The 14,474-nt window shown below is 42.7% G+C and overlaps 1 protein-coding gene across 1 annotated transcript in view; it reads right to left on the reverse strand.

The window, feature by feature from the left end:
- Positions 1-14,474, reverse strand: part of DYNC1I1 (dynein cytoplasmic 1 intermediate chain 1) — a 194,600-nt gene that overhangs the window by 72,872 nt on the left and 107,254 nt on the right. The window contains exons 8-10 of the mRNA XM_050890826.1: positions 7,759-7,921; positions 6,499-6,598; positions 1,923-2,048 (exon numbers count right to left, since the gene is read on the reverse strand). Coding sequence (XP_050746783.1) covers positions 1,923-2,048; positions 6,499-6,598; positions 7,759-7,921 — 389 coding nt within the window. The remainder of the gene's footprint in view (positions 1-1,922; positions 2,049-6,498; positions 6,599-7,758; positions 7,922-14,474) is intronic.

Consider the following 14,474-nt stretch of genomic DNA (forward strand, 5'->3'; position numbering starts at 1 on the left):
TGTGGGTATCCCCATCCAATCTGAGATGCAGAAGATATTCCACATGTCAGAAGCCTCATAATGGTGGTTCAAACATGGTTCCAACTCATAACGGACTTATAATGCAAATTATCTGTGGACGTTTGACCAAGAAAATAAATATTTCTCATGGACAGAAGAACTGATTTAATTAAACTGAAAGATGATGAATCCAGGATGCATGTGAAAGCACAGTGTCATATATGTCTCTCAATTCACAGGTTTTAAGGTTCCAGTTCTAAAAAGGGGGACATCCAACTTAATGGGAGAATTAGACAGAAGCTCAGCCAGGCCAAATCTCTGGCCACCACTTTGTCCTATGTGTGTTTTTCTAATGGAGAGTATAGCCTGTCTCAATGCTTTCAGTCTAGTGAGTCACATCTCCCCTGTTTAAGTGTACCTACTTTTAAAACTAGATAGAATTTTTAATTAACTGAGCACATTGTTATGTCTGTAGTCAGCCTTCCCTTCATGTACTCAGAAAGGCTACCCTGAATCTGGTTATTATCTTACAAAATCAATCTAGTTTAAGGATTATTCTTCCTGAAAATGCGATGGGCAATCTCTTCTCTCGAATATTTTGTTTAAAACATTAAGCTGCATGTACTTCCTAGAAGAATTTGAACATGGGATTTGAGCTAAGATCTTAAGCAGTCTGAAAGAACACATCAGTCTGCCGAATATGATATCCAGAAAAATACAAGTTCTCATTTCAAAGGTAATACACACACACACATACATATATATGTATATAAATCTGTATGGCATATTTGCTGTGCAGGCCTAGACTCCTTGTGAAGTTGTTTTTCAGTATAGCAAATTAGAAAAACATGCCCAGAATTAAAGGTTACTTAATCGGGTTGAAGCAGTAACTTCAATTCCAGCAACTCCCTCCCACTATGTTACATCTGATAATGTACCCAAGTCCAAACATTAACTTAGTTCAAAAAGATGTTTGGTCCTTGAATGTAAAATGACACTTAGCTTACACAATTAGCCAGGTAATACATATCCTTCCAAGAGAAGCAATTTTTACCGCAGAATAATCTGCATTTTACTAATCTCTGATTGTTAAGTTTTACTTGCTGAAACTTTTCCATATGGCTTTTGGAATACCACTGTCCTGTATTTAATTACCACAGAAGGATATTAATGAAGAGGTTGGAAATTTGGCCCAAGCCCTGTTCCACAGTTTGGACAGTTTGATGGAGATACAGCCAATGAGCAGAACATTTCTGTCAATATGAGGCTGTGCCATTTCACACACAAAAGCAGTGGCAAAAGAGGAGTAAACAGACCTATAGAAATAAAACACCCAACTATTTTTGAATTGTCCATAAACTTATAAAATAGTATGGTCATAAAGTAACATTGAGTGAAGTGAAACACTGGTTTGCTAACCTAAAGGACAGTCAAACAGGAATTGGTGGAGTAGTCCTTGTAATCGAGACTGTTTTTATCAAGCTGTAAAAAAGACGCATGCCCAGAAATGCAAAGTGTACTTCCCAATTTTAAAGGCAAAACATGATATTGAGCAGAATCAAGGCAAGGGTAGGCAGCTTGGAGTGCAGAGGATGCAAGGAAGCTAACGTGGGTGGGAAAGCATATGTTGCTGCCTGGATGAGGAAGTGGTACACCACAGTTACTTCATAAGTGCAAGGGCTTTATAAACTAAATCTCCTCGGGACTGTTTTAAATAGACAAAGAATGACACACAGCCCTGACAGGCTTTCAGTATTGTTTGAGAAGGCTGGTTGCCTTCTAAAAACACTGGACTGCTGCTTGTACTTTTTCCAAAAATGCCTATTTTTAACCTCAGTCTCTTCATACAAACAGTGGGAAGATGCACCATGTAGTAAACTCTGTTTTGTCTAGCATGAAATTAATGGCTTCCTCAGTCTTACCTGACAATGGAAAACATATTCCGGTGTGGTTTTCTTGAACTTCATGTTCCATACCAAGGCTACCCCATCAGGCTCATGTGGAGCATCTTCATTATTGTTATAAGATGCAACCATCAACTCGGGGTACTAGAAAGAAAAAGAAAAAGCAAATGAAATAACATGGATGATGAAGAACCTATGCAAAATCAGATGAGACAGAAATAATCTACACTAAATGTGCAAAATCTGGTTTTAATTATAATACACGCTAGTCCAATCATAGTATTCAGCTTCATTTTGGTTTTATATTTTACTCATCCCTGACATCCTTAAAGCCCCTGCTCCTTGCTCTCTATCAGTTATTCTCAGATACCACAAAGGCAATGTTATTTTCTGCAGGCAATTCTCGGAAAAGACAACTAGCAGGATGTTCATAAAGGGAATACAAAGCAAGGAAGAGGAAAACTCTGAAAGCTTGAGTAATTCTAATGTATTTGCTTAACCATTTCTTCAGGGACAAACCATTGTCTTAATTGATTTTGGTAATAAAAACACTATGACCATAGCATGGACTTGCTTTTATTCTGAAATTCACAGCTTTTTCAGCATCCCTGAAAACTATTCTTTCTTATTTCGTTATGCACTCTTCCTGTTCACTTATGAGTAGAATCAACTTGAAAGCTCTTCTTGATAATTCAAATAGCAAACAAAACATTTTCTTCACAGAAGCTCAATTTTGCAAGATGCTGAGGTCATCTTGTAAAGCACAGGGTGACCTCGAATTCCACTGACTCAGTAAGATTGATGCAATGAGCACTCCAAAATCAGATCCATATTTTCTTGTACACCCATTATCCACTGTTGTATAGCAGTAGATATGCAACACACACATCTGTATTTGCTCTGTTTATATACATATATACACACACATATAATATCATATATGAAAAATCAGATTTTCACATTCTGTTGATGACCTTGTATTGTTTCAAAACACCATGAGAAGTAATAATTTGCCCACAAAACATCAATTACTTTCTGCCAATACAATAGCACCCAGTTCTCCGCTCTCACATGTTTGACACTAGGCACCTCTGGTAGCCTCTGTCCTTCCCTCTAAATAGTCAAAGTAAGGCAGTGGGCCTTACGGCATGTCCAGAGAAAAGCATGTGGCTTCTGCAGACCAACGAGCCAGCAGCCCAAGCTCCACAGGACCCACACCCTCCTCTTGTAAACTAGGAATTCTTTCCCTCAAAATTTCTCAATGATCTCCACAAATCATTGTCACTTTTGTCTTTTCCAGGTAAACTCCTGCCAAACCATTCACCACTTTATAGGGGAACAGTGCAGCTGGTAGATGTAAAGGAAGTGGGACAAAGAAATTGCCAATAGTGCTATTGGGAGCTGTGAATTTGGTCCACACCAGGCATTTTAACAATTAAAAAAACCCCACCACCCTTTATGTCATTATTATTGGGGTTTGAACCTCTCTGCCCTCAAAATCCATTTGGAAGAAATAATGTGCACAGCTATAACTTTTGCCATCAGCAGCTGTTCTTTCCCACTTTGTGTACACTTCCATGGATAAAATATATCATGAAGCTGATGATTTTTCTATTCAAGCTCATCATTCCAAATGAGCCTGGACCCATGTGTGGGAGAACCAGCAATGACACATGGCCACCATAGCCGCCTCTTTCCCATTTCGGGGCAGCTCTGACTGGATTGTACCTACATCTCGGCAGACCCTGGCTGCTGGCACAGTTTGTAAGGGCAATTTAGCACCCAAATCACTTACATGGGATTTAGAGCATGCAGCAGACCAACCACCTCTTCTCCCTCCTCAAGAACTGAGGGAGACCTGCGGGTGGTTTAATCCCACACCTGAGACACCACCTCCCTGGACACAGTTGTGCCAGCCTGCCCTCCACCGCTCTCATCCATCTCACCCCCCTCTTCTCTCTCTCTCCCGCGGCAGAGATTACAACCACTTCTGAACAGCAAGCTCAGCTTCTCCTTTGAACCTTTTCATCCCACCTTGGCCCAGGTCCAAGTAAACAGCGTGCACAGTAGGCTCTTGGCAGGGCATCTCATTTTGGCTGAACAGGTTAGGTACCATTCGCGTGAGTAGCTGAGCTCACAGTCGTGAAGGGGCAGATACCTTGGCAGGCAGAAGCGACAAGCCCTTCCACCGGCATGACTGCAGCCAGCTAGGGCATGTGACTAGGTCTGAAGCACCAGTTTAGAGGCACTTTGGGGTTGGTTCATGCTCCTGGAAAGTTTAGCAAGCATGTTCTGGTTGGCAGCACATCTGGCCATAAACAAACACTGACTCAAATCTTGCTGGTCTATACGTAGGTTTTGCAATCACAGTTTATGCATCTGACTGGAAATACAGTTTCAAGTTTACATAGACGCTGGGGTCATACCTAGCTGGGCAACACCATTATGAGGCTTTTTGACTCTTAAAAAAACAGAACTAAGTGCAGCACCCTAAATCCACCCATTGCACACTCACTGCTTCACTCAATCTACTTGCATTTACAGAATTTCAGTCCTCACCAGGTGCCCAGCTGTCCTGTGACTGCAACTGAAAACAACGTGGAAATGGCGCTGTGGGAAACAGCGTTCAAGGCTGCTGCCTCAGAGTCAAGAGAGACACAGTAGTATCTCTGAGACTGTGGTTTTCTTGGCTTTAGATGAGCTAAGTTACCTCCTCACGGACAGAGCAAGGTGATCCCACTCTCTCTATGTTTACACTCAGTCTGTTGGGCCTTTCCCTTAGATCCTTGATGAAGCATCTAAGCCATTTTCCCTTTGCTCTGCAAAAGAATCAAGGGGCTAGTGGGTTAGCTTTAATGGTATGAATGATCCCACATGTTTGGGACCATATTTTACATGTGACTAGGAAACAGATTAACTTGTTTAATCAATGCATCAAGGTCCTTTGTTTGATTAAGCTTCTATTTGCCTCCAGGCTGTTTTGCAGCAACAGTTTTATCGCAGAAAATTGAGCAATGTGTTCTGCAGTTCCCATGATTATTCAAGTTATCGTTTGGCATACTGGACACTGCCATGTCCTGGAGTATGGGTGAGAAGTGGAGCTAGTGGTTAGGTGAAATACCTCCGTCTGGCTCCAGCTCCTGCCGCATGATATACCTCAAAGCAGGCAAGAGAGGAGGCAAATCCCTCCTCCCAAGCTAGCGTAGGGTGGCGCACAAAAGCCTCCCGGCACGGAGAAGCCACCGGGGCGGAGAAGCCCCCGCTGGGGTGCCAGGGAGCTGAGTGTGAGGAGTTAACGGAGGGGAAGGCCGGAGGGGCCACCCTGGAACAAAGAGGTGGGAAGCAGAACATGCCTGCGAGCCGCAGGGGCTGAGCAATTACATTTGGCAGTGCTCTTCTGAGGCGGCTTTTTTTCTTGCTGCCCTGGGAATACAGTAAGAGCTGCCTGTTAGGAAAATATCAGATAAGAATTCCATGTAATTTCCAGCCCCTGAACAAGTGAACAACCTAAGATAAGTGTTTCCTCAGGCTTATATTTGATTTCTGTGGAAATCCATATGTGCTTAAAGGCCACCCACGTCACACCAGTGCATACCTGTTGTTAGCTGATATTTTGTATGAAAGCAAAGGGATAAACCCTTCATTTCACACACGGGACGCGAGCTGGATATTACAAGAAGCCTCTCTGCAGCTGGCTGTTGTGCACCACACCCGGTCAGACAGCCAGACCCGCGCAGCCTACCAGCAACGCTCGGTGGGACTCTCCAACATCTCTCCTCCCTGCTGCCTGCCACGTCCTCCATGCAGTCAGCTGCCACCTTACCTGAGAAGTACCCGGAGGGATGGAAGCAGCCCTGCTGCCATTTCAGGGGGAAGGAGAGAAGGATGGATGTGAAAGTCACTGCGCTCCTTATCCACTGCCTCTCTCCAGCCCGCACGCACCATTTACATACTTGGCCTTAAACACATGCTGTGTCCACATGCACATCTAACATGGTGCAGAAGGAGCAGCTACTTCTAAGATTAGGCTAAGCAAAGCTTGTTCTTAGCACTGGGCTGAGCTACATCTATAGCACCTTTGCTACCCACACCAGGCTGCACCAGGGCTCTGGACACACCAGGGCATGCCTGAGGCTGGGTTTGGGGCCAACTAGGCAGACTGGCTCACATTCGCGTTTTTCAAGTCTATGTCCTCCTGGAGCAGTTTCATTATATCTGTATTACGGACCTCAGAGCAGAGTCTCCCTGGTTTTCTCCCCAGGGAAACCAGCTGCTTTGATCCAGGCTGGAACCTAAGAACATGCTAACAGGGACGAAGCACAGAGGATGAGGGGGGCTGTAGCAAAACTGGGACCGAATCAATTTGACAGGACCTGTGATGATGTGTGCGTGTGCTAATCCCAGCTCTCCAACGGAGTAACTAATGAACCTGGTTTCTGTGCTTTGCTGATGCGGCTGTATCGGTTTTGGGAAGCTTAAGCAGCTCTATCGTCAGTTTTATTTTGCAATATGACAATGCTTTGCTGCTGGCCGTATTTTTTTAGGGAGAAGTTGGAAGGGATACGGAAACATATCTCCTGGCTTCACATCTTACCTGAAGAGACCAATCCATACAGGTGACGACACGATGCTTCGACCAGTGCTCATCATAAAATTGACGGTTAAAGGAAAGGTTAGCTCCTGCTTGAACGTCTCTGTGTGAATTCAAGCAAAGTGACAGTTTTTGAAGTACCAGGGTTCAAATGCTGTGAAAAGCAATGCAAAAGTTTCTGACTACTTCTTCTCAAATCTCTGCCCAGCCTGGGGAAGTCTGCCACCTTGATTTAATTGCTGTCACTGACTGTCTTGCTGATAATGGATCTGCACCAAGGAACAAATTTTACATCTGTTCCACAAAACCACGTTTCTTAATTTCCCACTGCCTTCCTGACTCTTCTGGGTCACCTGGGCCACCTCTGCCACCTTTGTCTTTCAGGACCAAACCTGGCCCTAGCATTCAGCTCCCCCTTTTCTGAATCTTCACCTCCAAGCTATAATGAAATCTCTCTTATTTTTGACTCCTGAAATCCTAAAGGTACCGCACCTCCTCCCAGCGATGGAGATGGTGGATGCCTTCTGGCACCATTAGGATGGGCTGAAGCTCGGTGGTGGTCCAACGCTGCCACACTGATGCATTTAGCCGGTCCACAGGGGTGATGCTCTAGAGTAACCTCCAGTAAGTAACTTCAGTGCGACACAGCTACTGATTTGCCATGAGGCTTCAACAGATACACAGCTGTTGAAACCTAAATACTGCCTCTCCTACTAACAAGTTTTGCTGCTTCTACTCCCCTATCAATTGCTGAATACACAACCTGTCACCTCTCGTCTTACGCATTTAGATTGCAAACACTTTGGGAGATCATCATTTTCATCCACACAATGCATAGTGGGATCCATTACAGACCTGAGGCAGTAGTAGAATATAAACAACAGTAATTTGGATTTGTAAAAATATCATGATATAAGCACACAGGCGTACACCATTGGAATGCACGCATGCACATCTACATATACATGTGTATACACACATTTATCCATTTCAATTATTTCTTCAGAATTTGAAATTTCATCCCAAAAATGGAACAAAAAATTAAACCACCTGAATAATATGTCAAAGAAAAAAACCCAGAGCAATAAAGCATGAAGCTATTTTACAAAATAATTTCAGCTAACAAAGTGACGCAGGCCTTCATAGAGAGATTTTAACCTTAACTATAAAAATGTTTAATTTAGTTTTAAAATTAAGGCTTCCTGGCATTGGAATTCTTTTTATAAAGCTTATTTTATAAAAGCAAAAAAACCCCAAACTGACCCATCTTTCTCTTCTACATCTCTGCCACTGTAGTCAAAGAAGATGTCTGAATCTTCAGCCAAAGCTCGCTCAATTACACGTATTGTCCGGTCAAAAAATATCAGGAATTCTTCTGAATGGAGAACTTGCTGTTTTTCTTCTTCTGTCAGTTCTCTAGGAGGAGCTTGGAAAATGAAAAGATGTAGTTAACAGTATGACATTTCACCCCTTTCCAATGAATCAACATCTTCAGTGGGTTTCTTTTGACATGAAAGCTTGCCGTAGCAATGTCAGGACAAAAATCAAAGCTTTACTCTTAAAATCATGACTAAGAATTTTTTAGTATATCTAAACATACTCCTGTATATTCCCAGAATGTAGCATTTACATAGAAGAGATCCTATATCTTATATATTTATTATTCTGAAATGGAAAATACTTAAACCCCCCAAATTAAATAAACTCAGTGTTCCTATTTCAGGAAATGGCTGTGACTGACGTTTAGGCAATACCCAACTCAAAAAAGCAGAACACTTATGTAACAGGGGACCTGTCAGAGGAGCCAAAGATAAAATAATCTTCTTAACTTATACTACAGTTCTTTGTATTAAAAGGGCTCACATAATCTCTCCCTTCACTTCTTCCCATTTCTCCTTGGTGTCACTGATAAATTCTGTCTTTGCTTTAGAGCTTTTGCAAAGCAATGAAGTAAATAACCAAAGATATTCTCTGAGGCAGCAAAATTGAAAGCAACCGACCAAACACCAGTTTCTTTAAGGCACTTTTATTCCTTGCAGAGGAATCCTAAGAGCCAGAGCAACAAATGCTACTGAGCTGTCGCCAAAGCTGCCCTGGGAGGGGGTAGGAGCTGTCTCGGGCACCAGTCAGGATAGTCTGGCCCCCATGAGATGAAGTTGCTTCTTTACACATATGCAGAGATACTAAACCTTTAATTCCAAACCAATATTTCCAGTACGGCCCTTTATCTGAAAAATACTATCTTTGCAGGATGCACCAATGCTATGTCTCCATCAGTTTAGTGACCTGTTGATAAATTCCAACTCAAACGTGAGCATCAGAGGGAAAGGACATGGGGATGCTGCTATTGCTACGGTGCAAAATTCTGCTCTCAATTACACTAGCAGGGTCATATTGATATTGTGGCAATGTTGTATATCAATTATGCCTTTGCCCACATGTGCTTTTAAACCATCATTTTAGTTATATTTCAGAATTACTTGTATTTCAAAAAATGCCGTTAGTATCTTCACAGTTACACCAAACCAACCTTGCAACTAGCTTAAATTCCCAGTGTGAAAAGCTCTGTTGGCATCATAGGAATTATGCTAACAGAGAATTTTGTTCCAAATTTATGATTAGGTACACAAACAACATATCATAAACAGATTTACTGCAAAATTACAGAGACTCATACTTAGAGTTTAACTGGCGATCAAAGGTCTCCTGCATTTGGCTTTACACTACAGATTTGAGGTGCTCACTTGTGAAAATGACCTTGCAACCTCCCTAGGCCATATTGGGTTAAAACACCAGCAGCCAAAAAAGATAATTCATCACGGTGCCTCAGAGAACACCCAGTATGCATCAAAGTTTAACTCCCAGCCCTGTCATACATATCTTAATGTTTAATTAAACAATGAGTGACACAGTTTAAAGTAGCAGTTCGAAATTATTTTCCAGTTGCTGTGCCATGCCACACAGCTTCTTTCAGCTATCAGGGAGATGTAGCCCTTGCTCACCATCTGATTTTCCTGTGGTTCACACTAGATTCGTGAGCTCTGGTGCCCAAGTACGACGCCACCACCAGCCCCAGGGGCAAGGACGGATTGAAAGGCGCAACACCAGGCAGGAGTAGTGACATGGTCAGCATTACTGCAGTACTCAGCTCCCTCAATTTTCAGTGTACTTGCTTTCAGAGCACTCCCTGTGGTTGGGAGGGGCTGTTATCACCATGCTTAGGTTTGCCTCAACTGGTCAAAGCATTAGCTCTGAAAGACAAAATGTCTGCACTACACCTGGGCTAAACACAGAGGGTAGGAAAAATGCAAAAGGTGAAGGAGCAATTTGGCCCTCAGGAGACAGAGCAGCTAAGAAGTTAGAAACTTTAGCCTTTGATGATGTCCTATGGCCTTGGCCATATGCCTCCTACCACCAGGTTAGTGGTCCCTGTGGAGCTCTACACATCCAGAGAATATCTACGTCCCTCCGCACGGTCCCCCTGAATAGCAGAGCGACAATTACCAAGGCGGGAGCACAATTTGCCTCTAAGTGCTTTAGACAGAAGCAATGCATGTGAAAAAAAGAATGACTAGCAAAAAGTACAGGTTGACCTATTGCAGCATCCACTGCTGAATAGTAATTGGCACTAAGGGAACTCGTCTGGCAAGGAAGCCTGTAATGAGGCAATATCCCACTGTCACCACTAAAGCATTGCTTTCCGAGAATCAAAGACAACAAGCATGACAATGCAGCAAAATGGCATAAAAGGGGAGAAAATAACTGCAAAGGCAACTGGAAAACTCATTTTAAACTGCTCCAAATGGTAAAAATTATTTGCTAAATCAAATCCTCTCTACAGCTTGGAAATATAAATTTATTACTCGGCCATTTGCAGACTATAACTGGCAAAGAAAATACAACCAAAAATCAATAGAAAGGGAAAAGGCAAAAAATAAACAGCTTGGGAGCTGTGGAGTGTTCACAAGCAATGGAGACACACGATTGCAGTTCTACCTCAGCAAAATCTCCCTTGCAGTTAGCAATGATCTGTGGGAGGCCAGCAGTCTATTAAACCCTCTTCGGCATCAGAAACACCTTGGCTACAGTTTGTAGGGCATAAATCAGCTTACCTCATTCATCTGACTGACACACCAGATGCCCCCTGGTGATACTAAGCTTCATATTTTACCCTTATTTTCTTCTTTCATTCGTCTGCCTCTGAAGTTTTATTTGAGGCAATCTCTTCTTACAAGAATGTTAACATCATTACTTTTTCCAGTGTAAAACATTGCTGTAACTACTGCAAATACATGAAGTATAAGCAAAAAACCCAAAACAGACAGGCTTGTTCTTTCAAACATGAAGATTTTCTAACCATTTATCTTTCAGAGCCACTTCCATTTTCCCCTTGTTCCTTCTCCCTGTCTGTCCATTACCTTGAATAAAATAAAAAGAATCTATGTAATTTTCTGCAATTTTTCTTCCTATCTGGGAGCTTACAGTTACTTTGATCTCAGCTTTCAAGAGACACAGGCTCTCTTCAAGGAAAACTCCGAGAAACATAAGTAGCTGATCAAAGTATTTTTTGTTTTGTTTTGTCACAGAGACCTATGTGATGTGACAATATCTTCAGAAATTCCCTGTAAGAATACAGCATTTGCCTTCAAGTATCTGCTCTCCCTGGCGTAAAAACCAAACAAACCACATCTAACCTTCTGTGTCTAACAAAGCCTAGCGCGATGCTTCGCTTACCAGTGCTAAAAGGTACGTGCTTATTGCCTGGAGTGCAATGACAGCTCCTGCAAAGGAAGACCTATACTTTGCTCTTGTTTCTATACCGTGGCTTCGTAATAAACTGTTGTGCCTGGGCTCTGCTTCTCGCCTGGAGGAGCTGAACCCACCCCTGGCCCCGCACAGCTCATGGCAAGAGGACCCATGATGCAGCCACCATGTTCTGCCTAACAGGGCCACTGGGCATCCCATCTGTCCGTGCACCCATTGAAGCATCGATGGGATCGCGTAGCCACAAGCAGAGTGCTGTCTGGGTGGTTCTGGGGTTATGAGGTCAACAACATGTATCAAAGAAGCCCTGTACTCATGTTAATGTATAACACTGTACAAAATAAAGTGGAATTTACCTTTAAAATTAGAACACTGTGCAGTTATATATGGACGGAGGACACTGCAGGAGAAGAAAATGCAAGGTATATCCGTAATGAAAGACATTGTACACTTGTGCATGAACAAAAAGGTCTAGAATATGTAACAAAAATTGAACGTGACATGAAAACAACTGATTTATTCAACACTTATTTATGAAAAATAAGAGCATTTTATTATTTCATGTGATTTAACATGATCCTCAGAAATACCATATTTCACATCAGGTCCTTTGTCCACAAATTTCTTTGGACAAAACAGAAAAAAAATTTTGATATTAAAACATTTCCTTGGATCTTTAGGAACTAAGATATAAAATGCTGCAGACTTGTTCTTATCCGGCAGAAGCACGTTTGTAGTAAATATAATATAAATAGTTGTGATAACAGTGCAGGATCAAATTCACAAATATTTAAATACCAGGATTCGAGTCTTCTCCCAAGGGAGCCAAAAAGATATTTAAAAAAAAAAAAACATTAAAAAGACCCACATTTAAATAAGTATAATAGAATATAAAAAATATTCTCCTGGAACCTCAGCAATTGTAAAAACCTGACAAGAGAAATGAAGTCCATTAAAGGCAAAAAAAGAAAAACAGAACAAAAGGAGTAAGTGAATGAAAGAAAGGGTGAACTAATAAAAACAGTAAAGCAGGAAGCAGCCTTGTTATGAGCCCAGAGATATAACGAGAGACAGAAGGAGATTAGTAAAACCCTTTTAAGAGCTGTATTATTTCTTTCAGTGTGTATTTAAAGCCATGTAAACTTCAGATGTGCTGACGACTGAGGACGGTAGAAACGTACAGCGTGAGAACCGCAAGGTGCTAAGCAGCTCTCAGCAGCTTTTAGTCATTGCCTGCCGACAGCCTGCAATCCTCCTGTTTTTCTTGTGCTTCTCACTTTCATGTCAGGCTTGATATATGCCATATCCTGGTTTGATATGTGCCATATCATTGTTTGATATATGTCATATCTTGGTTGTGTTGGGTTTAAAACGCAAGCCCCTGCATGGCATAATTGCCGAACATATAAAGGGAGATTTCAAGGTGCATTTAGGGATTTTTTGGTTCTGGAGTAGCAGGGTCCAGAGCCTTAAATTCGAATCTGTGTGAGGCAGGGCTGTTCCCATTGATCGTGTGTCTCTGAGGGCCGTGCTGAGCACCATCCCTGAGCACGCCTGAGCCGGGCTATCAGGATGGGTTGGCACACCCGAGCTCGCTGTGGTGTCGGTGGCAGTGAAACCGTGGTATTACAGGCTATTACAAACCCCACCACAACCTGTCCTGCTTCTCCCATACTGATGCCTGAGCTGTCGAGAGCTAAACCATCTCCCCCACTGCAGCCTGCTGCGTGGACACCTGAGCCCCATGCGCAGGGCCAGGGCAAGAGAAGGGCACAGGAGTACTTTGAAGCTGCAGATCCCAGCCTCCCCCATCACAGCCTTTCATGCAAGTTTCTGTGGATATATCCATGGCTTCAGACAAATGCAAGTTGAGGCCCACTTTCAAGACCCAGCCCGTCCTGCTGTTTATGTGGTTTCTACTGACACAAAGAGGTGCCTTAGGTGGAGCTCCAGAGCTCTCTGGTGGTGGAAAGCCCCAACCCACTTGATGCCACAGTTTGGGACCAGTCTCTTGTTTACGTGGTCAGGAGAGGCTGGGAACAGGCAGAGCCCCAGTCCAGTTCACCAGCAGGTATCCCACACTCAGCTCTTCCAAGAACGATGGGGAGACCATGCACCTGAGACACAGGTGACAACAGGCAGTCCCATGGAAGAAACACAAGGGGGTCTGAAGGCTTCATATCCTTCAAACAGTCAACAAGCCAAGTGTTCACCTCCCACTCCAGAAACATTGTGGGGGGCTCGAGCTGCTCCTCTGCCCTTAGCACCTCCATGGCATTGAAGTGCGGCAAGAGGTGTTGTGCCATACAGGCTGCCCTATTGCAGGTGCACTGTGTGCCTTACGGTGGTGCTGAGACAGGTCCGGAGCTAGGGTCAGACCCTGCAAACAGCTGTGACTGCTGAATAATCCCACCAAACCCTGCAGAGCAACTCTGGGGTGTGCGGGGGAAGATGAGGAAATTAAGCATGCAATAAATGTCTGTAGAATTACATTGGACTACCTATAAACCACAGAGAAAAAAAAATCACATTTCCTCTTAAAATACCATTATAAAAATAGAGCACTCCTGTCCTGTTGGCTTGGGGAGAGGGAGACTGAACAGACTGGATCCAAGCTTTATTTTTCATCCTGACCTATTTTTGAGTTATATTCATGAAAAAATTGTCTGCCTTTCTCTCCCCGCACTTCTCTCTCCCATGGTTTTTTTCCCTTACACTCCTATAACTCAAAAAAGGCCATGCTGATTTTTTTTAATCTGTTAAAAAATGTGCTCCCTGAGCTGAAACCAAATTTCAGCCCAGAGCAAATTTTTACGGCTGGGTTATAAATCCCTGAAAAACAGGATTCATAATGGAAGTGCTGACACAGCCTTAACTACTATATAGCAGTGTGAATGGCGCCACTATAATATCTATTAGAGATTCTTTAAAAAGTTTGCAAAATATTGTCTTGCCTTGCAGAGAAAAAGAAGCCAGAGTACTTAATGCCAACATAAACATGCTTTTAACCCATTATGTGCTAATTTGCAGAAAAGCTATTAATTCTGAGTAGGCACACAGAGTGCAGCACCGACAGGAAATGTTCTTCTAAACTCCTGTTTGACTTGTAACATGGTTTTAATCACTTCCATGAAACACAAACGATGGCTTCAAACTCTGAATGTTGCTCAGAACATGAGAAGGGTGATTACAACAGAGAGGAAAACGGGATTTTA

Source organism: Gymnogyps californianus, chromosome 2 (genome assembly GCF_018139145.2).
Source record: "Gymnogyps californianus isolate 813 chromosome 2, ASM1813914v2, whole genome shotgun sequence".
Classification (NCBI taxonomy): Eukaryota; Metazoa; Chordata; class Aves; order Accipitriformes; family Cathartidae; genus Gymnogyps; species Gymnogyps californianus.